Genomic DNA, 24,888 nt, shown 5'->3' with positions numbered 1-24,888 from the left:
TTATTTAAGGAACCTCCGTACTACTGTCTGTCGTGACTGTGACCAATGTACACTCCCCCCCAAAGCACAGGCGGTCTCTCTTTTCTCCATGCCGTCTCCCCCACTTACTCTCTGTAGTCTTCTTTTCGTTCCTTTTGACTCTGTACTTTATACTTGACTGTAACCACTGAACAATGTTGTGAGAGTTTCAGGTGCAGAGCAGAGAGACTCAACCATACACTTCCAGGTGTCGGTTCCCCCAAAACTCCTGTGGTCTTTGGGGGGATGGGCATTCTGGCTGGCATGAGGTCCTACCTCGCTGCAGTTGCCATTTCAGTTCTCCCATAATAAGTGATGTCAAGCATCATTCAGGTGGCTCAAAAAAAAAAAAGCAAAAACAGTGTTAGTTAAAGTCCTCTTGCGATTGGCTTCTTGAAGGTCTCCCGTGTTTTGAATTGTTTCAGTTACCTGTGGGCAGGACTGCTTGGGGTCAGGGGTTCTTTACCGTCTGGCACGGTTTGTGCATGTGAAGTGACCTCTGTTATTGTTGTTCAGGCGCTCAGTCGTGTCCGACTCTTTGCGACCCCATGGACTGCAGCACGCCGGGCTTCCCTGTCCATCACTATCTCTCAGAGTTTGCTCAGACTCTTGTCCATTGAGTCTGTGATGCCATCCAACCATCTCATCCTCTGTCGTCCCATTCTCCTCCTGCCTTCAATCTTTCCCAGAAGCTGGGTCTTTTCCAATGAGTCGGCTCTTCTCATCAGGTGGCCAAAGTATTGGAGCTTCAGTTTCAGTACCAGTCCTTCCAATGAATATTCAGGGTTGATTTCCTTTAGGATTGACTGGTTTTATCTCCTTGCAGTCCAAGGGACTCTTAAAAGTCTTCTCCAGCACTGTATTCACAAATATCAATTCTTTGGTGCTCAGCCTTCTTTATGGTCCAGCTCTCATATCAATACATGACTATTGGAAAAATCATAGCTTTCACTACATAACCTTTGTCAGCAAAGTGATGTCTCTACTTTTTAATATGCTGTCTAGGTTTATCATAGCTTTTCTTCCAAGTGGCTGCAGTCACCATCTGCAGTGATTTTGGAGTCCAAGAAAATAAAATCTATCACTGTTTCCACTTCTATTTCCCATGAAGTAATGGGACCAGATGCCGTGATCTTAGTTTTTTGAATGTCGAATTTTCAGGCAGCTTTTTCACTTTGCTCTTTCACCTTCATCAAGAGGCTATTTATTTCCTCTTTACTTTCTGCCATAAGGGTTGTGTCATCAGCATATCTGAGGTTATTGATATTTCTCCTGGCAGTCTCGATTCCAGCTTGAGCTTCATCCAGCCTGGCGTTGCCAGTGATGTACTCTGCATTTAAGTTAAATAAGCAGGGTGACAATATACAGCCCTGAGGTACTCCTTCCTAGTTTGGAACCAGTCCATTGTTCCATGTCTGGTTCTAATTGTTTCTTCCTGACCTGCATACAGGTTTCTCAGAAGACAAGGTGGTCTGGTATTCTGATCTGTTTAAGAATTTTGCCTAGTTTGTTGTGATCCACATAGTCTAAGGCTTTGGCATAGTCAGTGAAGCAGAAGTAGATGTTTTTCTGTAATTCTTTTGCTTTTTATATGATCCAATAGCTGTTGACAATTTGATGTGTTGTTCCTCTGCCTTTCCTAAATCTAGCTTGGACATCTGGAAGTTCTCAGTTCATGTACTGTTGAAGCCTAGCTTGAAGGATTTTGAGCATTACCTTGCTAGCTTGTGAAATGAGTGCAATTGGATGGTAGTTTGAACATTCTTTGGCATTGCCTTTCTTTGAGACTGGAATGAAAACTGACCTTTTCAGTCTTTTGGCCACTGCTGAGTTTTCCAAATTTCCTAGCATGCTGAGTGCAGCACTTTCACAGCATCATCTTTTAGGACTTGAAATAGCTCAGCTGGAATTTCATCACCTCCACTAGGTTTGTTCATAGTGATGCTTCCTAAGGCCCACTTGACTTCGGACTCCAGGATGTCTGGCTCTAGGTGAGTGATCACACCATCGTGGTTATCTGGTCATTAAGTCCTTTTTTGTACAGGTCTTCTGTGTATTCTTGCCACTTCTTAATCTCTTCTGCTTCTGTTAGGTTCCTGCCATTTCTGCCCTTTATGGTATCCATCTTTGCATGAAATATTCCCTTGGTATCTTCAGTTTTCTTGAAGCAGTTTCTAGTCTTTCCCATTCTATTATTTTCTTCTATTTCTTTGCATTGTTCACTTAAGAACACTTTTATCTTTCCTTGCTATTCTCTGGAACTCTACATTCAGTTTGGTATATCTTTCCCTTTCTCCTTTGCCTTTTACTTCTTTTCTCAACTATTTGTAAGGCCGCCTCAGAAAACCATTTTGCCTTCTGGCATTTCTTTTTCTTGGATATGGTTTTGGTCACCGTCTCCTGTACAGCGTTACAAACCTCTTTCCGTAGTTCTTCAGGCACTCCATCAGGTCTAATCCCTTGAGCGCGGTTTTTCAAGTTGTTGTTACTGGAAATGTCCACAAGGTGGCAGCACTTCTTCATGCCCCACGAGGGGCATGTTCCTATGGCAACAGGAGCCTTGGAGAAACTCACGCCTCCATCTTGGAGATTATAGAGTGGGAATTGCCAGGGCTCCACTGTCGTTACTTTTTCCCCCTTCCCCTACACTGCCGGACAAATCCCAAGTCCTGCTGAAACAGTGATGTTGAGGGTGTTGTACACCTTAGGTGGGGGCACTTTTCAAAGCTCGTGCAGTCCAGAGAGTCTGCAGATCGTTAAGTGCACTAGGCTGCTTGAGCCATAGGCGGGCCCCGCTGGATCTGGAGATTGGGGTTCCATTCACAGAGACCAATCACTCCAGGTCCAAGAGGGACTCCTTTGCTGGTACATCCTCCCCAGCTTCCTCAGCTCTGCCCCACTCCAGTCCAACCTTGAGACCCAAGGCTGCTCAGGCTCCAGGGATGTGACACCAGCCCAGGTTACCCAGGCCCGAGAGGAACACTCTTGGCATTTCTTTTCTGTTGTTTTCTCTAAATTTAATTTTTATGTATGTTGGAGTAGAGTTGATTTACCAGTGGTGTTTGTTTTGGGTGTTGAGCAACCCTATTCATTTATACAGACACATGTATGTATCTGTATCATTGTATCTTTGGACTCTTCTCATCTAGGGTATTACAGAGTGTTGAGTAGAGTTCCCTGTGTTACACAGTAGGTCCTTGTGGATTATATTTTACATATATTTCTGTGTATATGTTAACCCCAGCCCTCATTTATCCCTCCCTCCACCATACCTTTCCCCTTTGGTGACCAGAAGTTAACTTTTCTAAGTCTGTGAGTCTGAGTTCATTTGTACTGATTTTTCTATTCGACCCATAAGTGGTATCCTAGGCTCTTTGTCCTTCTCTATGTGACATCCTTCACTTAGTATGATCATCTCCAGGTCCATTGATGTTGTTGACAAAGGCATTATTAGCTCATTGTGTTTTATGGCCAAGTCACATTCCATACATATGTGTGTGTGTATAGATATAATAGAGTTGTTATCGTTCAGTTTCCCAGTTGTGTCAGACTCTTTGCGACCCCATGGACTGTGACCCACCAGGCCTCTCTGTCCTGGCAAATGGATAAAGAAGATGTGGCATATATACCACAGGAGAAAGACTAGGCAGCGTGTGTGTGCGTGTATATATACACCACATTGTCTTTATCCGTCTGCTGATGGACGTTTTGGCTGCGTCCAAGCCTTGGCTAACGCAAATAGTGCTGCAGTGAACATCGGGGTGCCTGTGCCTTTTAGAAGCGCAGTTTCTCCGTGTAGAGGCCCAGGAGTGAGAACACCACATCCTGTAGGAGCTCCGTTTTTACATTTTAACAAAGCTCCCTAGTGTTCTCTGTCGTAGCGGTTACCAATTTACAGTCCCCAAAACAGAGTAGGAGGGTTCCCTTTTTTCCACACCCTCTTCCACTTTTACTGTCTGTGGTCTTTTTGAGAATGGCCATTCTGACCGGTGTGTGTTGATACATCTTTGTAGTTTGGATTTGCAGTTCTCTAATATTTAGCGATATGAAACATCTTTTCATGTGTCTCCAAGAACAAAAAGAAAAAAAAAAAAAAAACAGTGTGAGTTAAATTGACCTCTTGAGATTGGCCTCTTGAAGGTCAGTCCTCTTTTGGATTGCTTTTTGATTACCGGGGGATTACCTCGTGGCTCATCAGTAAAGAATCAGCCTACAATGCAAGAGACCGGGGTTCAATCCCTGGGTCGGGAAGATTCCCTGGAAAAGGGCATGGCAACCCACTCCAGTATTCTTGCCTGGAGAATTTCACAGACAGAGGAGCCCGCGGTCTACAATCCATGGTCCATGGGATCACAAAGAGTCGACACACTGAGCTACTAACACTTTGACTTTCGCCCGTTTTCAAGTTGTAGTTACAGGAAATGTCCACAAGGCGGCAGCCCTTTTCATACCCCACTTGGGTTCCTTAGGCACTGGAGCCCCAGACAAAGTCCTCTTGGAGGGTTGTATAAGAGAGTGGAATGTGCCAGGGCTTGTATCTAATGCTTTCTTGCCCTTCCCCTGCACCCCAGAGAAATCCCAAGTCCTCCCCAAACTTCCCTGCTGAGGGTGCTGTGGTACTTAGGTGGGGAGACTCTGGAAGGAGACTGCCGCTGGGAGCCCCACCCCCAGGAGACTTGGAGACCAGGGGCCGTGTCAAAGCCCTTCCTGCCCAGCAGGCCCACTGTTGTTTGGGTGCCCTAGGCTTGGGTGAGCTCCAGGAGGGCCCGCCTGGATTTGCAGATTGGGGTCCCATCCACAAGGGACCAATCAGCCCAGGTCCAAGGGTCGGGGGGGCTCCTTTTCTGGCACATCCTCCCCGGCTCCCTCAGCCCACCTTAGCACCCAAGGCTGCTCAGGCTCCAGGGATGTACAAGCAGCCCAGGTCACCCAGGTCTGAGGGGAATATCGTTGGCCTTTCTTTTATTTTTAAATTTAAATTTTATCTTATACTTGACTAGAGTTGATTTACCAAGGGGAGTGTGTTTCGGGTGTTCAGCAACCTAGTTCAGCGATAGATACATGTCAGGCTGTTTCCCCACATGAGTTATTACAGACTGCTGAGTAGAGTCCCCTGTGCTATCCAGTAGGTCCTTGTGGGTTATCTCTTGTACATGTGTTACTGTGACTATGGTAAACCTGACCTCCTAACTTATCCCTCCCTGCACCCCACCTTTCCCCTTTGGTGACCAGAAGTTACCTTTCTGAGTCTGTGAGCCTGTTTCTGTTTTATAAATGAGTTCGTTGATACCGATTTTTCTATCTAACCCCTAAGTGATATCCTAGGCTGTTTCTCTTTCTCTATCTGACTTCCTTCAATTACGATGATCATCGCCAGGTCTATGCATGTCGCTGGCAAAGGCATTATTTCATTCTTTTTCATTCATATGCCATTGTGTATCTGTGTACCGTATCTTCTTTATCCATCCATCTGCCTGTGGACATTTTGGTTGCTTCTGGCTTGTGATGCAGTAAAATGCAGCATAGTTTTTGAGGCATACAGTATTTTTTTTTCAGTTGGAGTATTCTTGATTTACAACTTTATGTGAGTTTCAGGTATTTAGCTAAGTGAATCATTTACAATACATCCACTCTTTTTTAGATTCTGTTCCCATACAGGTCATTATAGAATGCTTAATAAGAGTTCCCTATGCTATACACTAGGTTCTTATTAGTTATCTATTTTATATATAGTAGTGTGTATATCAATTCCAGTTTCCCAATTTATCCCTCCCCTCTCCCATTCAGTTCAGTTCAGTTCAGTCGCTCAGTCGTGTCCGACTCTTTGCGACCCCATGAATCGCAGCACGTCAGGCCTCCCTGTCCATCACCAACTCCCGGAGTTCACTCAGACTCACATCCATCAAGTCGGTGATGCCATCCAGCCATCTCATCCTCTGTTGTCCCCTTCTCCTCGTGCCCCCAATCCCTCCCAGCATCAGAGTCTTTTCCAATGAGTCAACTCTTCGCATGAGGTGGCCAAAGTACTGGAGTTTCAGCTTTAGCATCATTCCTTCCAAAGAAATCCCAGGGCTGATCTCCTTCAGAATGGACTGGTTGGATCTCCTTGCAGTCCAAGGGACTCTCAAGAGTCTTCTCCAACACCACAGTTCAAAAGCATCAATTCTTCGGTGCTCAGCCTTCTTCACAGTCCAACTCTCACATCCATACATGACCACAGGAAAAACCATAGCCTTGGCTAGACGAACCTTTGTTGGCAAAGTAATGTCTCTGCTTTTGAATATGCTATCTAGGTTGGTCATAACTTTCCTTCCAAGGAGTAAGTGTCTTTTAATTTCATGGCTGCAATCAGTCACCATCTGCAATGATTTTGGAGCCCAGAAAAATAAAGTCTGCCACTGTTTCCACTGTTTCCCCATCTATTTCCCAGGAAGTGATGGGACCAGATGTCATCATCTTAGTTTTCTGAATGTTGAGCTTTAAGCCAACTTTTTCACTCTCCTCTTTCACTTTCATCAAGAGGCTCTTTAGTTCCTCTTCACTTTCTGCCATAAGGGTGGTATCATCTGCATAACTGAGTTTATTGATATTTCTCCTGGCAATCTTGATTCCAGCTTGTGCTTCTTCCAGCCCAGCATTTCTCATGATGGACTCTGCATATGAGTTAAATAAGCAGGGTGACAATATACAGCCTTAATGTACTCCTTTTCCTATTTAGAACCAGTCTGTTCTTCCATGTCCAGTTCTAACTGTTGCTTCCTGACCTGCATATAGGTTTCTCAAGAGGCAGGTCAGGTGGTCTGGTATTCCCATCTCTTTCAGAATTTTCCACAGTTTATTGTGATCCACACAGTCAAAGGTTTTGTCATAGTTAATAAAGCAGAAATATATGTTCTTCTCGAACTCTCTTGCTTTTTCGATGATCCAGCAGATGTTGGCAATTTGATCTCTGGTTCCTCTGACTTTTCTAAAACCAGCCTGAACATCTGGAAGTTCATGGTTCACGTATTGCTGAAGCCTGCCTTGGAGAATTTTGAGTATTACTTTACTAGCATGTGAGATGAGTGCAATTGTGCGGTAGTTTGAGCATTCTTTGGCATTGCCTTTCTATGGGATTGGAATGAAAACTGACCTTTTCCAGTCCTGTGGCCACTGCTGAGTTTTCCACATTTGCTGGCATGTTGAGTGCAGCACTTTCACAGCATCATCTTTAAGGATTTGAAATAGCTCAACTGAAATTCCATCACCTCCACTAGCTTTGTTCGTAGTGATGCTTTCTAAGGCCCACTTCACATTCCAGGATGTCTGGCTCTAGGTGAATCATCACACCATCATGATTATCTGGGTCGTGAAGATCTTTTTTGTACAGTTTTTCTGTGTATCCTTGCCACCTCTCAATATCTTCTGCTTCTGTTAGGTCCATACCATTTCTGTCCTTTATTGAGCCAATCTTTGCATGAAATGTTCCCTTGGTATCTCTAATTTTCTTGAAGAGATCTCTAGTCTTTCCCATTCTGTTGTTTTCCTCTATTTCCCTGCTTTGATCACTGAGGAAGGCTTTCTTATCTCTCCTTGCTATTCTTTGGAACTCTGCATTCAGATGCTTATATCTTTCCTTTTCTCCTTTGCTTTTTGCTTCTCTTCTTTCCACAGCTATTTGTAAGGCCTCCTCAGACAGCCATTTTGCTTTTTTGCATTTCTTTCCCATGGGGATGGTCTTGATCCCTGTCTCCTGTACAATGTCATGAACCTCATTCCATAGTTCATCAAGCACTCTGTCTATCAGATCTAGTCCTTTAAATCTATTTCTCACTTTCACTGTATAATCATAAGGGATTTGATTTAGGTCATACCTGAATGGTCTACTGGTTTTCTCCACTTTCTTCAATTTCAGTCTGAATTTGGCAATAGGAGTTCATGATCTGAGCCACAGTGATCTCCTGGTCTTGTTTTTGCTGACTGTATAGAGCTTCTCCATCTTTGGCTGCAAAGAATATAATCAGTCTGATATCGGTGTTGACCATCTGGTGATGTCCATGTGTAGAGTCTTCTTTTGTGTTGTTGGAAGAGGGTGTTCGCTATGACTAGTGTGTTCTCTTGGCAAAACTCGATTAGCCTTTGGCCTGCTTCATTCTGTACTCCAAGGCCAAATTTGCCTGTTACTCCAGGTGTTTCTTGACTTTCTACTTTTGCATTCCAGTCCCCTATGATGAAAAGGACATCTTTTGGGGGTGTTAGTTCTAAAAGGTCTTGTAGGTCTTCATAGAACCGTTCAACTTCAGCTTCTTCAGCATACTGGTTGGGGCATAGGCTTGAATTACTGTGATATTGAATGGTTTGCCTTGGAAATGAACAGAGATCATTCTGTCATTTTTGAGATTGCATCCAAGTACTGCATTTCGGACTCTCTTGTTGACCGTGATGGCTACTCCATTTCTTCTGAGGGATTCCTGCCCGCAGTAGTAGATATAATAGTAACATAAGTTTGTTTTCTTGTTTTCTACATCTGTGACTCTATTTGTACCATTTTTTTAGATTCCACATATAAGCAACATCGTATTTGTCTTTGTCTTTCTTCATGTAGTTCCACAATCCCTAGGTCCATCCACACTGCCGCACGTTGGTATCATGTTGTTCTTTTTTTATGACTGAACAACATTCCGTTGTCAATATCTACCACATCCTTCGTCTAACTGCGTGATATATCTGTACCCCACACTTGCTCTCCTACACTAATCCGTCCATCACCCTGAATCATATGGTCCCCACCCCTTCACTTCTTATTACATCATTTTAGGCATCTCTATGCATTCCTAAAGAACAACTAAATATACATACTTTTAAGTTTATAAAAAAGTATCATACTGCATCTTATCTTTGGGGAATTACCTCTGTTCCTTATGAAGCTCAGTCCCTATGGGCTAGTTGTCTCCATCAAGCAGTTATTTTGGTCACTGAGCAATATTCCATCATATGAGTATATCGAATTTTACTCCCATACTTTCTGAATGGCAGTGGTCATGTCCAGGCTTTCACTATTTTAATCAGAGCTACTTGGAAGATTCTTATGCATGTGGATAAGAATTTCTCTCAAGTACACACCTGGGTACATAGTATTGCCGGATTTTGGGGAATCATGGATGTCAACTTTTGGAGACAAAAACAAATGGTTTTCCAAAGACGTTGCTCTGATCTGTTCTCTCACTGTTAATACTGGAGCCCTCCTGAAGGCTTATATCCTCTCCCGTCCACCATATTGCCAGATTTAGGTATAGCTCAAAGTTGTCAGTACTTAGAAGTAGTATCTTTACGGTAACTTGATCTTGTGTGGTGAAAAGCTGAAGTTAGGACCCATGAGTAGAAGTTGCTCAGGCTGAGAAAGAGTGGTCTCCTAGTACACCTTGTCAACCGGAGTCAGACTGTCTAAGGAGCATTAGACAGACTATCTAAGCTGTCCATCCCTGGAACATTCAGCCCAGGGCATTCCTGACCCTGGGACGCAATGTGGCTGAAGGGATACAGGTGTCACGTGGGCGTTCAGACTGGAGAGCTTTAAAATGTGTTTCAGACCCTGATTCTAGCATCAAACTGTTTTCAAATATTTGTTTCTGGACCTTTAAATAGATACCTGAAATTATAAGATGCTATTTTAAAGCATTTTGATCTTTTATCGTTTAAAACCAACCAAATAAATTCCTTTAAACCCTTGAGCAGTACTGAGGTGAGATTAATTAAAAGATTAGGACTCTCGAAAGATTTTATGTTTTTTTTAATACATAAAGTTATAACTCCCAACAACAATATTTTCAGCTTTAATGGGAACATCAAAGATACTAATATTTTAAAATCAGGTCGTATGTGTGTGTGTATGCCAAGCCCAGGATTTTTGTATCTATATGTGCACGTGTATAGTGCCTATTGATTATCTCAGTAATAAATAATTGCGGGATACACAAGAAGAACCTGAAAAGGTGAAGATATCTCTTTTTTACTCTGATGCTTCAAAGTAGTCCCAAGCCTGGCATTGTGTTTTAATTTTTCACTCTGGCGAAGCTGTGTGTATGTGTTTGGAGTCACCTCATATCTCCATTGTCTGTGCTGATTTCTGAGTTATGGCCACTTATAGAGTGTAGAAAGTGAACAAGTGAGCCCCCATCTCAATTTCTTTCATTTTAAGTATTCTTTTTTTTTTTTTTTTTTAATGCATGTGAAATCCTCTGTGACAAAGATCTGTTGTCATGCCTGTTAAGCTTAGCATTTCAGCCACATCCAAGGCTTTATGTCTTCATTAAAGAAGGCTTTTAAATGAAATAGAGGCGTTTGGGAGAGGCTGGCTCCTCATTTGTTTGTGCAACACACACGGACCAGGTTCTTTGAAGGGCACTGGGACCGGTCCATTAGAAAGGAGCGGGTTCCTTAGTCACAGAGGGTAGGTGACTTCCGAGGGGTGCCAGCGTCAGAGGGTGGCAGAACGATCGTCTTATAAAGAGAAAGAAGCATGAGCAATCCAGGGGAGTGGTGAGCATCCCCGGAATGTAGATTTTCCATTAGTCCCTTCTCATCGGCTAATGTGTAGTCTCGGGGCCAGGCACCTGGCGGCTGGTGCTAGGGAAGTTCTTTCAGCTCTGCCGGACAGAGGCTGGGCGTTTGGAGAGGAGTTTCTGAGGTCAGCCTGCGTCCTTACTGTTCCCTGCTAGCCACCACTTATGCAAATAACTTCCATCTCACCTACTTTTCCATGGAAGGTTTCCAGTTAGCAAGACCTGATGCTAAGGGGATGGGAGAGCCTCTGAGCAGACCTCAAGGCAGAACTCAAGACCACTGCCCGGGCTCAGAGGAGAGGCTGGGCACCCCTCCTCCACCTCTCCGCATCTGAACTTGCTGCGCCTTCACCTGATAACTACTCTTCTGAGGCTAGAAGAAGTAGGTGCTGAACAAGGGTGAGGGGACCAGTGAGTCATCCAGTCCCTCTTCTCTCCCAGCACTTGTACGGCTGGTCCCACAGGGAAGGACAAGCGCCTGCCTCTGTTACCCTCTCTGTGGGCGCTTCCTTACGTGGCTTCAGTCACTGGCCTTCAGCCAGTTCAGAGACCATGCAGACACCTCTGGCCTTCCCTGGGGATCTGCACTTGCTGCTCACTCTCAGCCTCCCTGTCACCTCCTCCAGGCAGTCTTCCTTGACCATCCCATCACTCATGGTTCTAACAGCTTTGATTCCTTGCTATTTGCCTGCCTGCTCTCCTGGAATGTAAACCTCCTGAATGCTCACAGCCTTGCCCAGCCCGCTCACCAGTGCTGGCTCCATGTACCGTGCCAGCAAGCAGAAGACACAGTACTATTTGTTGAATAATTGAATGAGTTCTATAGACAAATGAACTTCCAGTGTTTGGAAGACCCACAATCCCTTCACCTAGTTCGGCTTCTCAAATGGGTTTTATTTTGAGGTCCCAGGTACTGCCCCCAGATACACTGTGTTAAGCAGGATTCTGAAGCTGCGTGTATGGTGGTGTGGTTCTGGTTGTGTGTTGGCTTAGCCTGTGTGTTGTGTCCTGGCTCAGCACCCTCCTTGGGGATGGTTGTCTTGCCTGGACCTCGCTGCTAAAGGTTCTCTAAGGTGCCTTTGGAAAAAGAAGCCATACTGTAGCAGGAGCAAAGAGAGAATGAAGTGCTCAGGAGATTCAAACAAAACCAGAAACTAACCCTTTGCCTTTTCCCTTTCCTCATCCTGAGCACCTCAGGTTGACATCACTCTAGGAATAAGGGAGAACACTCCTGCTCCAACGCCAATATCCTCAACACAGGGCGGGGTGGTGGGGAGGCTTATAGAACATGACCGGCTGAGGAAATTGCTTTTTGAATAAATGCTTCTGTCTCTGCAGTTTGCTTCATCACAAAACTCCCATATAGAGGGCTTTTCATTTCTTGGTGAGCATGTTTCTAGAAACAGAAGGCCTGAGGCAATCAAACTGGTAGACGTCTCTGGTCCCCGGGGCTTGACTAATTTCCTGCATCCTTGCACTCAGTCACTCAGTCATGTCTGACTCTTCGCAACCCCATGGACTGTAGGTCGCCAGCAGCTCCTCTGTCCATGGGATTCTCCAGGCAAGAATACTGGAGTGGGTTGCCATTTCCTTCTCTAATTTCCCCACAAAAAAGCCAGGAAAGCACGCACAGCAAGGAGCCTGGGGTGAGGCCCTGGTGATTATTTACTGCAAACCGTGCCCCCTGGGAGACACCTCCACCCAGGAGGAGGCCCCTCCGGGTGGATCCTGACCCCAGCTCAGAGGCTGATCTCTGTCTGTGACTTTGGCTTTCTTTTGGACTGCTTAAAACCCATGTTTGCAACAGTGTTAAAGGAGTATTTCCAGAAATTTAGAGACTTTCTTCAGTCTGTCTAAGCTGATGATTCTCAAATGTAGTGACCCCCTGTAGCAACCCCCAAGCTCCCTTGCAGCCCCATGGCTGAGTCCTGTTACTCAGTGGCCCTGATGTCACATTGTCAGGAAGCTCTAGGCGGGCGGCCAGCCGAGATTCAGCGCAATAGATCCAGGTCAGCCACCCCTTCTCAGATGCCCACCTGGGGTTGGCCTCACTGCTCCCTCCCCTGACAGGAAGTGATCCCACTGATGTTTTCAGCGAAATCAACTCTGCATAGGGCCTGGAGCCACAGCTGCTTTTTGCTGGACTGTTCCTAACAAGCGTCTTACGGAAACGTGCCAACTGTAATGTCTTGCCGATTGGAGTGATGGTGTGGCGGTAGGTGGGTGTGCACTCTTGCAAACCGGAACTGCCTGCCCGGTTAGTGCAAGTTTAGCGGCTCGAGGGATGCTGTAACGACCACTCACAGTTCAGTCGGTTGATGGTATCCCATCCCCAGTGTGATGCAGGCAGCCTCATTTGCTGCTTTGGCAATCAGCTTGACAACGTGATACTTTAATGTATAATTGGATAAGCAATTGGATTCTGTTATAGTACAGTGGTTTGGCATAATTATTTTCCACTGCTGTGATTTTCTAGTTCATAAATACTTTGGGGGGTTACAAATTCTTAAACGTCAACACTCTATACGCCTTAAAGTAGGATGCCATTAATTAATGTAATAGCTTATTTCAGCATTTTGGCCCCATTGGCAGCACTAAAGCAACTTTTGCTTTTACTCAAGCACGTTAACACTCAAGTCAAAGCTCTGGCAACTAATCAGATGATGAATGCTCCATCGATTACTAGAATTTCTCTCCAGAAAGAGCAAAGACCTGGGCTTTGAAACTCGGCAGTGAACACAGGGAATCAGAGGTAATGTGGTTGCCATTATCTAGTGTGTAGTCCACAGTTACAGGATCCCTCCCATTAAGAGAAAAAAGGGATTAAATTAACGTAGTTTTGCACAAGTAGATATTTGAAGAATCTTAGGGTTCTAAGTACAAGTTGCAGTAAGAGTTTGATGACACAAGACCGATTTTTTTTTTTTTTTTTTGCCTCAAATGAAAGCAAGAGGTGATTCATTTGGACACCAAGAAAGCCCAGAGCAGTGACAGTCTGCTCATAAGCAGCACTGGTTATTCAGTGTTCGGGCACTGACTGTATGTGTATGAGGGCTACAGAGAGAGTGAAATAGCATCCAGGTCTGAACTGTCACCTGGTGCCCATCTGGATGGGGAGGGAAGGGTTCTTGGAGACCTCAGGGAGTGTATGCTTAAAGAGAGATGTGCAGAAACAGAGTGATTTTCACACTGGTTCCAGGAAGCCATGAGCAGGGGAGCCAGGATCAATGTGTGCCTCACAGAGTGCCCAGAGGAAGGAAGCCCCAGAGGGAAATGTCAGTGTCCACGTGCAGGGAGAGGCCGAGCGCACACACACTGCACATGCCGCTTCCTCACCGCTTCCTCCCGGCTCCCGCCCTCCCTTCTCTGAATGCTGCAGTAGCTTGTCTCCCTCTACGGCCCCAGCCAGGCTACTCTTGATGAAAAGGTACTTCGGTGCTTTTACTTCTCTGCTTCTACACCTTTAACTCTTCTCATCAATTTCCCGGCGGCACAGACGGTAAACAATCCACCTGTATTGCAGGAGACCGGGTTTGATCCCAGGGTCAAGAAGACCCCCTGGAGAAGGAAACGGCAACCCACTCCAGTATTCTGTCCTGGAGAATTCCATGGACAGAGGAGCCTGGCAGGCTACAGTCCATGGTGTTGCAAAGAATCGGACAGGACTGAGTGACTGGTATCACACCAAAAATAAAATGCACACCCCCAGCCATTCCCACCAGCTGTAAATGGTCAGCTATCTCCTGCACTCACTCTTCTAGCCAGTTACCCAAATGCCAAGCTTCCTTTTCCCTCAAGGCTCTGCACTTGCTGTCTGCCCAGCCTCTTGCTTCATGGACATCTAATCATTGCTCATGTTGCAGCTGAAGTATCACCTTTGCATGAGACCTTGCTCCAAACCCCCTGCCCAACGCTCCAGCACCCCTGCACATCACTGTGCTCTGATTCTCCTCAGACCTCTTATACTACGACATCATTTTGACTTCTAAGCATCTATCATTAAAAAACACACATTCTGATGCCTTCTGCACAACTCAGTAGACACAGCCACCTCATGTGTCCAGTTCATGTTCTCAAAGGCCCAGGCTTCCTGATGTCGAGCACATCTCCCACCTCTGGACCATCTCCCAAGGTTAGTGCCGTGTTTTATGGCATATTTCCCACGTTTTTACCTAATACATTGTCCAAATCGACTCATTTGTAACTTAAATTTACTTTAAAGGGAAATTTGAGATGACATCATAAATGGGAGATAAGCCTCAAATAAGTAAGATCCACACAAAGCAGTCTTGTATTCTAGCTAGAGTCTGGATGGCACCTCTCATTCTGGTAGAAGTCACACTGGTACCATCTTCAGGGCAAGCTGGTACCGACAGAAACTTAGATTACTTGGCAGACAGAAAGGTGATTAGGAATGGATCATCTATCTCAGTGGGGCTTCCCAGGTAATGCTAAGTGGTAAATGCAAGAGACGTAAGAGACATGGGTTCGATCCCTGGGTTGGGAAGATCCCCTGGAGAAGGGAATGGCAACTACTCCAGGATTCTGGCCTGGGAAATCCCATGGACGGAGGAGCCTGTTGGGCTACAGTCCATGGGGTCGCACAGAGTCAGACACAACTAAAGCAACCTAGCATGCACGCAGACACACATCTGTCTTGATAGGGTACTAACCTGTGTGCAGCTCTGAACTGCAGGACTGGAGGATGTCCTCTGGGCCACTGGGCTGTAGGTCCCATCTTTTAACCATGGAATGCTAAGGCTTCACAAAATGGCAACTGAGTGCACGATCTCTCAACAGCTTTGACAGATGGGTGAGCATGGCTAGGATGCCAAGGCGGGATCGTCAGGAAGTAAAGAGCAGTACAAGTGGATGGTGAAGCTGGCAATGGGCACAAGTTACAAGAGATCTGGCAAATGCCTCATGCATTTTCTGAAGCTATTCCCATTCCCCAAAACAACTTTGTTCTTAAAATCCCGTCACCATCTTTGAAGCCAGGGCAAATCCTGATTTTTTAGAGTCAACTGTAGACCCTACCCCAGTAAGAATTACTCTCTCCTTTATATATCCTGAGAGCACTATGGGAGAACTTCTGGTCCAGTGTTTATACCATACTGCCTTGGACCAAGTGATGTGTGTGTGAATCTCTCTGCCCTGTTGGGTGGCAAGACTCCAGCAGGCAAAGATTTTTGTCTCCTGCATGTTTATAATGTTCAGAAGACCTAGAACAGTGCCTGGAATATATCATGTAGTCAGGAAATGCTTGTTGTCTAAACTGAAAGCAGTAATACAGAATCAGATCTAAAAAATAAACAAAGATTTACTTCCCACTGAAATTATTTTCCTTGCAATGTTTATATAAACACCTGTCTAAACAGAACCACCAACCATAAGAAATGGTTTCTCTGCTCTTTATATTGTTTTATAAAACTAACAAGGAAAGATACTAATGAATTTTAGAACACCACCCAAGTTTGTATTCAGCCACTGGCTTCTTTAAGGAGTGGTTTTAAATTGTTTGCTCTCTGAAGACACTACTACAGATTAGTTCTAAATTCTGAGAAAACATTTAAATTATTGTGAATCATTCCGCCCACTGTATTCCATTATGACCCTGTAAAGATGTCAATAGTCAAGGCAGTTTGAGCATTAAATTGCGGAATTAAGCACTGCCCTCACGCCTCAGGAGAACACACTTAGAGGACAGGAAGCAGCTCAGTGTCAAAGTTGACACGTATCCACACTTCAATCAGGAATCCTGTTAACACTACCTTCCCCAGAAATCCTTTCAGGCAGATAAAGCAGGATGACTGCAGATACATTGTTTGTTTGTTTTTTTTTTTTCTTGAACCTCTTTTCAAAGTTGCATAGAAATAGAATTCACTTCGCAGAGCCCTCACCGACTCCCCTCTGTAGAATGTGAATAAAGACTTTGGTTCAAGTTTCTGCAAACTTTGTAACTTTGGCATGAGCCTTCCTCCAAAGAACCATGCTTCTGAAAAGAGTTTCAAGTCTCGCTGTTGTGTAAAGATAAGGGAAGGCATAAGTGTTACAGGAGCCTAGGTGCTGAGTGTATTGTATTCATCATTTCATGCTGTGGCCCCGTTGCAGAGGGGCAAGAGGGGGAACTCTAGGACGCTGAATCCCAGACACTGTATTTGAAAGAAGTTAATTCAAACTGTTATTTTATGTACTAATAAGAAAAAAAAACACTGCCAATGAAACTATGTCAGACGATTGATCGGAGAAGGCAATGGCAACCCACTCCAGTACTCTTGCCTGGAGAATCCCAGGGACAGAGGAGCCTAGTAGGCTGCCGTCTATGGGGTCACACAGAGTCAGACACGACTGAAGCGACTTAGCAGCTTAGCAGCGTTGATGGTAGGACATGCTGTGATTTCAGAGATGTTAAAATGTGAACATTTTAACATCTGAGAACAGATGAACTTTGCCATTTAAACAGTGCTGGTAATTTCCTCTGCATTTCATGCAAAAATAATAATAAGCCCCAGACTGCATAAAATGCTAGCCTTGAATCTGACCTTCCTTCACACAGTCTTCTCTATCTTTTCCAGGATTTACAACTAGGTAGTTTAGGGAACAACTGAAATAAAACCAAGCATTTCCTATTCCAAGTGTACCTTTCCAAGGGGTCTCTGAGACCCTGAGTTGCCATATAAAATACATGAGCTGCCAGATAAAATACAGGATGTCCAGTTAAATTTGATTTCAGATAAACTCTGAATATTTTTTAGTATAAGTATGTCCCAAATAGTGCATGAGATATACTAAAAACAAATTATCTGGATGCCCTGTACTTTTATTTGCTGAATCCGGCGTCTATCTTCCCAGGGTAATTGTGACTGCATTTGACCTTCTCCACATGCTTTCACTCCAGGGTCTTAACCTTTACCAGTCAGGAGCCTCCATTAATACTTCATTCGCTTCTTACAACCACTCTGAGAGGAAGGGGTTATTGCCGGTATTTCATGACTGAAGGGGCTGAGTTTCCTCCTCAGACCTGAATGTCTCATTAGATGAGTTGGTTCAGTTTTAATTCTGATGATGACTGCTAATCCTTCCACACAGTAGTTAAGGTTTAAAAGATAAAGGTCCCTGGAAAACCATGAAGATAGTAAAGGTACTCTTATGCCTAGAGACAACCTCTGTGGGTTGATCATTGATCGCTGTCAGGGGACAGTGTATCCAGCCTATAACAACAACAACTATAATGATAGTAATAGTAGCAGCAGCCGCAAACACCCAACACCCCTTACTATCATGCATATCAGCATAAAGACCTCTTCCCTCCTTTTACGGAGGGGGAAGCTAAGGCAGAGAGAGGGTAGAGAGCTTGCACTTCTCATCTTCTTGGAGAGCCCTTGCTGGAAGTTCCTTAGGGTAATCGCCACTCCCCACTGCCACCATCGCTCTTTATTCTAACAGTCTCTTTCTTTCCTTGTGAAACGAAGTCACTTCTCAGAAGCCTTTCAGGCTAGGTGAGCCCCGCCCAGCACTGTTCTCGTGTGGTAAGGCCCATCTCATCTGTAAGCAACTGTTTGGTGTTACCTTCCCCACCTGGGTGGTGCATGAGGGCAGTAGAGGAGTCAGTCTGGTAGGTGCATTCGTGTGAGGGCTGTGCCCTGGCATTGCAAGGACACCATAAGTATCTGGTGGATGAATAAGTAGTCACTGCCTTTCCCTATGGATGGTCTAAGGTAATCTGGAAAGTTCTTCTAAGTGAAACCCCTCCATTAAAGCTCATGGGTACATGCGTGCTCAGTCATGTCTGACTCTTTGCAACCCCATGGACTATAACCCGCTGGGCTCCTCCAGTCAAGAATACTTGAATGGGTTGCCATCCCCTCCTCCACCATTGAAGGTCACTTGAGGCAAATAGTGCCTTTGGATAAGGCGCTGTTTAGAGTCATGATTAGGGCTTATCTGTTAGTTAGCTAGGCAGTGGTTTCCAGCCAGCAGGTTCTTGGGCTGCTTGGGGAAACAGAACCTTACTCTGACCCACAGCACAATTCATTTCTAAGTCACCCAGGCAGCTCTTCCAGGACATGAGGCTTGCTCATATTCCTGCAGACTCCCTATTCCTGCAGACTCCACATGAATTCAAAAGCTCCCGCACCAGACCAGCATCCTGATGTAGCTGGGAAAAGAGCCTTGTGGCTCAGACGATCCTTGGATAGAGAAAAAGGGCAGTTCCAGAGCAGAGGTTGCCAAGGAAAGCCGCCATACTGTTGAGTCGCAAACAATGGGCTTAAAGGCCAATGTATAATATTCTTTCTGTAATATATGTGGGTTCTATCTGTGCACACAAACTTCTCCCAAACACACTGTTTCTTGACTGCAAGTGCACCTGAGAATTGCCTGAGAGGTTTGAAAACAGTCCCCACCCGCCAGGCTGCCCCCCTGGACCAATTAAACCTGAACCCCTGGGGCGGAGCCACCATCTGTAGTTTTTAAAGTTCTCTCTGTGATTCCTGTGGGCAGCCAGGGTTGAGCATGGCTGTTCTGAAGAAAGCCACATGCTTCCATTGGGGACTTTTAGGACTAGAAACCCCTAGGTTTTAAAAACCATATACCATAGAGCTCTGCAAATACCATTCGTTTTTGTTTTACTTATTTCCTATTTCCCATAAACAACTTTCTAAGCATTGGCATGATGCTGCCATCTGGGAGGCATATGACTATAACAGACGGTAGCCTGATAACCAAGGAGGCATTACCGTTTGCAGGCTCTAAATTATTTGGATTCATCTGGTGCGATCTGCCTTGATGAGGCCACTTAATGCTTGATTTCTCCGTCTTCCGACGGCAGTACCAGAAGTGGGGAGGCCATATTTTCCGGGCTTTGCATTGTTCTCTGTCATCCTACTGAAATAGTTACAAGATGGATTTATAACAGACCTAAAGCTAGTATCAAAATGAAAATTAGTTCTTGAGGAGAAAAATAGCAATCCCGTTTGACTCGCCTGTAGCCATTGCGTCATCTCTGCCTCTGCAGAGGAAGGAAATGACTTCTTAATGTGGTTTTCTTCCACTAAGGGAAATTAAATCTATGTGGCAAAGTGTAAAACCAGCGTGCTGGCAGCCAGATATGGAGCAGAAGATCCATGACCCTCATAAACATTCGTGGCTGGGGTACATGCTAATGAACCTCATTTAGGCTCACACTCACCCCACCAGTGTCTAGGTCCCCCCACTGTTTTTCCTTCTGTATCAAAGTTGGCTCTGAAACACTGGGGACATTTCTCCATTTGCTGCAAGTTGCTGGGGTGGGGGTCTCTGGGTTAGGGTGGGAGTGACTGGGGCCTTAGATTGCAAACTCCGCTATTTCAATTGTGCAGCTTGCCCGAGTCGCTAAGATTCTTTGTCGGAGGATCTGACCTTTGGGTCATGGTACCTGGGGGGCAGGGTCTGTGGAATTGTTGGCTCTCTGGTGGCGCTGCGCTTCCTCAGGAGAGATTTTAAAAAGGCAAAAACTGTGGGGAACACCCCCAGCACTACTGCTCCTGGCTGGGTGATCTCTGATAGGTGACTGAACTTCCTCAGACTTCAGTCTCTTCCTTGGTAAGAAGGAGTCAGCATCACCGACTCGATGGACATGAGTCTGAGCAAGCTCCAGGAGTTGGTGATGGACAGGGAAGCCTGGTGTGCTGCAGTCCATGGCGTCGCAGAGTCGGACACGACCAAGAGACTGAACTGAACTGAAGAAGGAGCGAGGTAGTGCCTGCCTCGTGTATCGGCTATTGTAAGAATGAAGTGAAATGATGCACGAGGAAATAATACATGAAGAGGAAGAAATGGCCCTTCGCATTGTAAATACGAGCCATCATTGGTGCTGTTAAATAGCTGGCCCCAGTCTCCTCAGATGACTTACTGTGAAATACTGCACTGTGCCTCCTGTGGAGAAATGTATACCCTCAGCATTGTACAGTGTCTACAGCTACAGACAGGAATAACAAATTTAGTTAATAAAACTAAACCGCATAGGAGATTAAGGGGGAATTGAGCTCTTCTAATGAAGAACATTCTGACAGCATCCCCTCTCTCTCTCTGATAGAACTGAAATTTTACTCACTCAGTATGTAAACCTGAGACATACACAAAATACATATTTTTTAATAAATATGGGTATATGAAGAGGATTTTAAAAGGGTTCTTTTGACTAAGACTGTTTTTTGATGCCTCCTCATTTAATTCCTTTCCTCAGTGGGTTTTTTTTTTTTTTTTTTTTTTTAACCATTTGCAGGCTTGAAGCTTCTTTAATGTACACACTCTTATTTCTTCAGAATTCCCAGGTCACTCACTGGTAAAGAATCTAGGAAGATCCTCTGAGGTAGGAAATGGCAACCCATTCCAGTACTCTTGCCTGGAGAATCCAATGGACAGAGGACTCTGGTGGGCTACAGTCCGTGGGTGGCAAGAGAGCCAGACACAACTTAGCCACTACACAGCAGCACCAACTCTTATCTCTTACTCAGTACGCACGGCGCTTCTATTATTATCATCAATTAGCCTGCGCCATTTTGGTTCAGTGAGCAAAACTGCTCAGAGCTCATATAAGAGAGGCGAAGCTGAAGAGAAGGTAGGTTAACCACAGGCGAGCTTGGGAAATGATCGTGGGTAGGTGGCCAACACAGTGTCTTCAGGGGCTGGGAAGTGAAAAGAACGGATGATCCTGGTCAAGCATAATTTTAGAAGGTGGTGGGGGTTTTGGTAAATGGCAGGATGCCCCCCAGTCTGTGACCACCACTCCCAACCTCAGTGCATCATTACAAGGCGGTGAACTGCCCCCAGTGTAGAGTAATCTAGTTATTGTGTTACAGGAGTTAGAAATGTGGATTTTTACACAAAACCCTTCCCTATTTTCGGATTTCGGCAAGTAATTGTGCTTAGTCCCTTGGTCCTGTCCGACTCTTGGCGACCACATGAACTGTAGCCCACCAGGCTCCTCTGTCCATGGGGTTCTCCAAACAAGAATACTGGCGTGGGTTGCCATGCCCTTCTCCAGAGGATCTTCCCGACCCAGGGATCGAACCTGGGTCTCCTGCATTGCAGGGGGATTCTTAGCCAAGTAATACAATGAAAAGATATGTGCCCCAGCTGCTGATTTGGAAATGCTATTTTGATCCCCACAATAAATGTTCCAAAGGAAGATCCCACAAGAGTCTTTTTTCTTTCTTTTTTTTTCCTCCAAAGCTCGAGAAACACGACAGAGAGGATAAAGACTCCCCAGCCTTGTGGCGGTCAGAGGAGGAAATGGCAGCTGAGGCTGCAGCGCTGAGGGTCTACTTTCAGTGACACGGTAAGACTGCAGTTTACTTCAGCAGCGCGCAGACCCTGCTGGCGCCTCCCGGGAATCGGGAATCGGGGCTCATTGCCCAGCATGGGTGGGGGCGGGGAAGCAGCCCCGCGTACTCTCCTGGCACCGGTGGTGGCTGCACAAACTTTAAAGCCAGAGTGCGGGGGACTCTGACCCTTGAGCCACTTATTCCAGCCTGGGGGTCTCACTTCCACACCACCTCTCTGTACCTCTCCCCTCTGTTCCTGTCCTTCCTGCCCAGGCCCTTGTCCCCTCTGTCCTCTCCAATCTAGTCTCTACAAAGCAACTGGAGATAGTCTCTAAGGCAAACCTCTTAAAAAACTATGAATTAAACTACCATATGACTCAGCCATCCCACTACAGCGCGTAAGAGGGTGGGACAAATTGAGAGAGTAGCATTGAAGTACATACATTACCATGTGTAAATAGATAGCTACTGAGAAGTTGCAGGTGCTCTGTGACAATCTAGAGCGGTGGGAGGGAGGTTCAAGAGGGAAGGGACCATATGTATCCCTATGACTGATTCATGTTGATGTATGGCAGAGACCATCACAATATTGTAAAGCAATTATTCACCAATTAAGAAAAGAATAAAAAATCCAAACCCTCCCAGGAAGTCACACTGCCCTTAGGCTCAGATTTCTGTTTCAAGCTTGCAGCTTAGAGCTCACAACCAGCTCAGCCATGCTCAGGCAGACTCTGCTTTCACTGGGTCTCCTCTGGTGGTTCACAAGGTAAAGAATCCGCCTGTGATGCGGGAGACCTGGATTCGACCCCTGGAGGAGGGCACGGGAACCCACTCCAGTATTCTGGCCTGGAGAATCCCATGGACAGAGGAGCCTCGCAGGCTACAGCCCATGGGGTCGCAAAGAGTTGGACAGAACTGAGGGACATTACTGAAAGACTAAGCGCACACACACCTCTCCTGGCAGCTGTTTGGTAAAGTATCTTTCTGTTTCCCATCAGCCTTGGCTGTCAGGAAGATCAGGCCACAGGGAAAGAGAGTTACCTCTTCACATTAATGATGTTTAACTAATGGGAGATCACAGATTTGAGACTGATAGAAAGCGATAGCTAATCTCCTTTTCACGTCTGTACGCAATGTTAAGGAGTTCAGGCATCTTCTGAAAGGTATCAATATTAATAAACAGTACTGGGGCCTACTTTGAGTAAGAGAATTATTCGTTATCTAAAATTCAAATTAAACTGGGTCTTTTATCTGACAACCCTGTTAATAAATCTCTGCAGGGATTATGGACCCCAAATAAAGAGCCTCTTCTTTACGTTGTTTTTCTGTTTTAAAACTGTCTGTTTCATCTGGTCTTGTGTAAATGTGTTTATATTATAAGCAGCTGAAGTAGATCAGGTACAAATTAAAAATGCAATTAGTGAACAAATATTGGTAGCAATTGCATTATATAAAATTGTATCAAGCACTTAATGAGCATGGTTTTTAGCTACAAAACATTGGTTGTGGGATTAGGTTTTCATTTGGAGATGTAAGTCTGTTTTAGTTTAAAATAAATGTGCATTTCCTGGTCTTTCTCCCTGCCACACTCTTTCTTTAATATTCTAACTCCTTAGAGACCCAGTATCAAACACACACCCCCTCACATCCCCAGGGATTGCTCACATCGATGCTGCCTCTGGCCTCGGCATTATAGAAAGCCACTGCCTTCTCCACGTCAGTGGCTTGTCAGCTCTTCACCCACTTGCCTGAAGGGATACAGCGTGGTGGGAGCGGAAGCTGACTTTTTAAAATTTTATTTAATTGGAGGATAATCACTTTACAATATTGTGATGGTTTTTGCCATGCATCAGTATGAATTGATATTTTATTTTTAATCTTCTCCACCGCCGTTCACCTTCTCATTTCTCCCTTTCTTCCCTTGTCTCCCCACCGTAGGACCAAGCTAGTTTACCTAAGAACACAGGCCTATGGCCATGACTACAGACGTCTTTCTATTCCTCTTCTGCAAGCTCTGTCCTCTTCAAATGGTGTCACCACTTTCTAGTCTGAGTTGTTTTTTTTTTTTTCCCCCCTTTCTGGCTTTCTTATGTAACAGGCACTTTCAGGGCCAGGCGGGAACACTGCAGGCTCTTCCTGAGGCTTGCTCAGTTGTAGGATTCTGTCTTACAGTGTGTTTTCTGGACTGTTTAAGAGAATTGAAACTTCATAGCTGAGTTTCTGGAATGCTTTGCTTTGTCAGCTTTTGCTTCTGTCTTGCCTTGGGGCCTAACATCGCCTGTCTTCCATGTGAATCAACTTGCCTTGTAAGTCTTTTCAGAAAGATATTCCCCTTAACTTGTTACACAAACTATTGCCAGAGAGCCTATGGGCTTCTGAATGAACTCACAGTAATATCTCTCTTTAAGGATGTTTGGCTACAGACCAAACAAATCACCTTCAGTTTTCCCAGCAGCCAGCTGTGGGAAGTGGAAATGGGAGGGAGGCCAAAGAGCACAGGATGAGTAACTTGGAGGCGAGGGACTAAACATAGGCCTAAGATTTCACCACCTGGAGAAGGGAATGGCAAACCACTTCCATGTTCTTGCCTTGAGAACCCCATGAACAGTATGAAAAAGCAAAAAGATATGACACCAGAAGGTGAGCCCCGTGGCTAGGGAGGTGTCCAGAATGCTACTGGGAAAAAGCAGAGCTACAGAGGGTGACATGGTTTGGATGGCATCATGGACTCAATGGACATGAGTTTGAGCAAGCTCCAGGAGATAGTGATGGACAGGGAGGCCTGGCGTGCTGCAGTCCACGGGGTTGCAAAGAGTCAGACATAACTGAGTGAACAGCAACACAGATTTTCCCAAGGGCATCACCTCCTATAGTAAGAGAGAGAGACCCGGTGTCGTTCTCTTTAGAGACAAAGGGGAAAGGAAACGTTCCTTTCAGGAAACCTGATCATGGGGTTGGTTAATCTGGTTCTTTGATACCCACTCTCCTCCCTTTTCAAAATGCATCGACGCACCAAATGTTCA

At 45.2% G+C, this 24,888-nt stretch overlaps 1 protein-coding gene across 8 annotated transcripts in view; it reads left to right on the top strand.

Moving 5' to 3' along the window:
- Window positions 1-24,888, top strand: part of FHIT (fragile histidine triad) — a 1,526,080-nt gene that overhangs the window by 1,478,214 nt on the left and 22,978 nt on the right. For all 8 annotated transcript variants that reach the window (XM_027523187.1, XM_027523188.1, XM_027523189.1 and 5 more), the window contains one exon: window positions 21,774-21,879. In XM_027523187.1, coding sequence (XP_027378988.1) covers window positions 21,774-21,875 — 102 coding nt within the window. In that variant the 3' untranslated portion in view covers window positions 21,876-21,879. The remainder of the gene's footprint in view (window positions 1-21,773; window positions 21,880-24,888) is intronic.

The sequence above is a fragment of the Bos indicus x Bos taurus genome, chromosome 22 (genome assembly GCF_003369695.1).
Source record: "Bos indicus x Bos taurus breed Angus x Brahman F1 hybrid chromosome 22, Bos_hybrid_MaternalHap_v2.0, whole genome shotgun sequence".
Taxonomy (NCBI): domain Eukaryota; kingdom Metazoa; phylum Chordata; class Mammalia; order Artiodactyla; family Bovidae; genus Bos; species Bos indicus x Bos taurus.
Note: the sequence above shows the minus strand (reverse complement) of the source record. Positions and strands in the feature narration are given on the sequence as shown.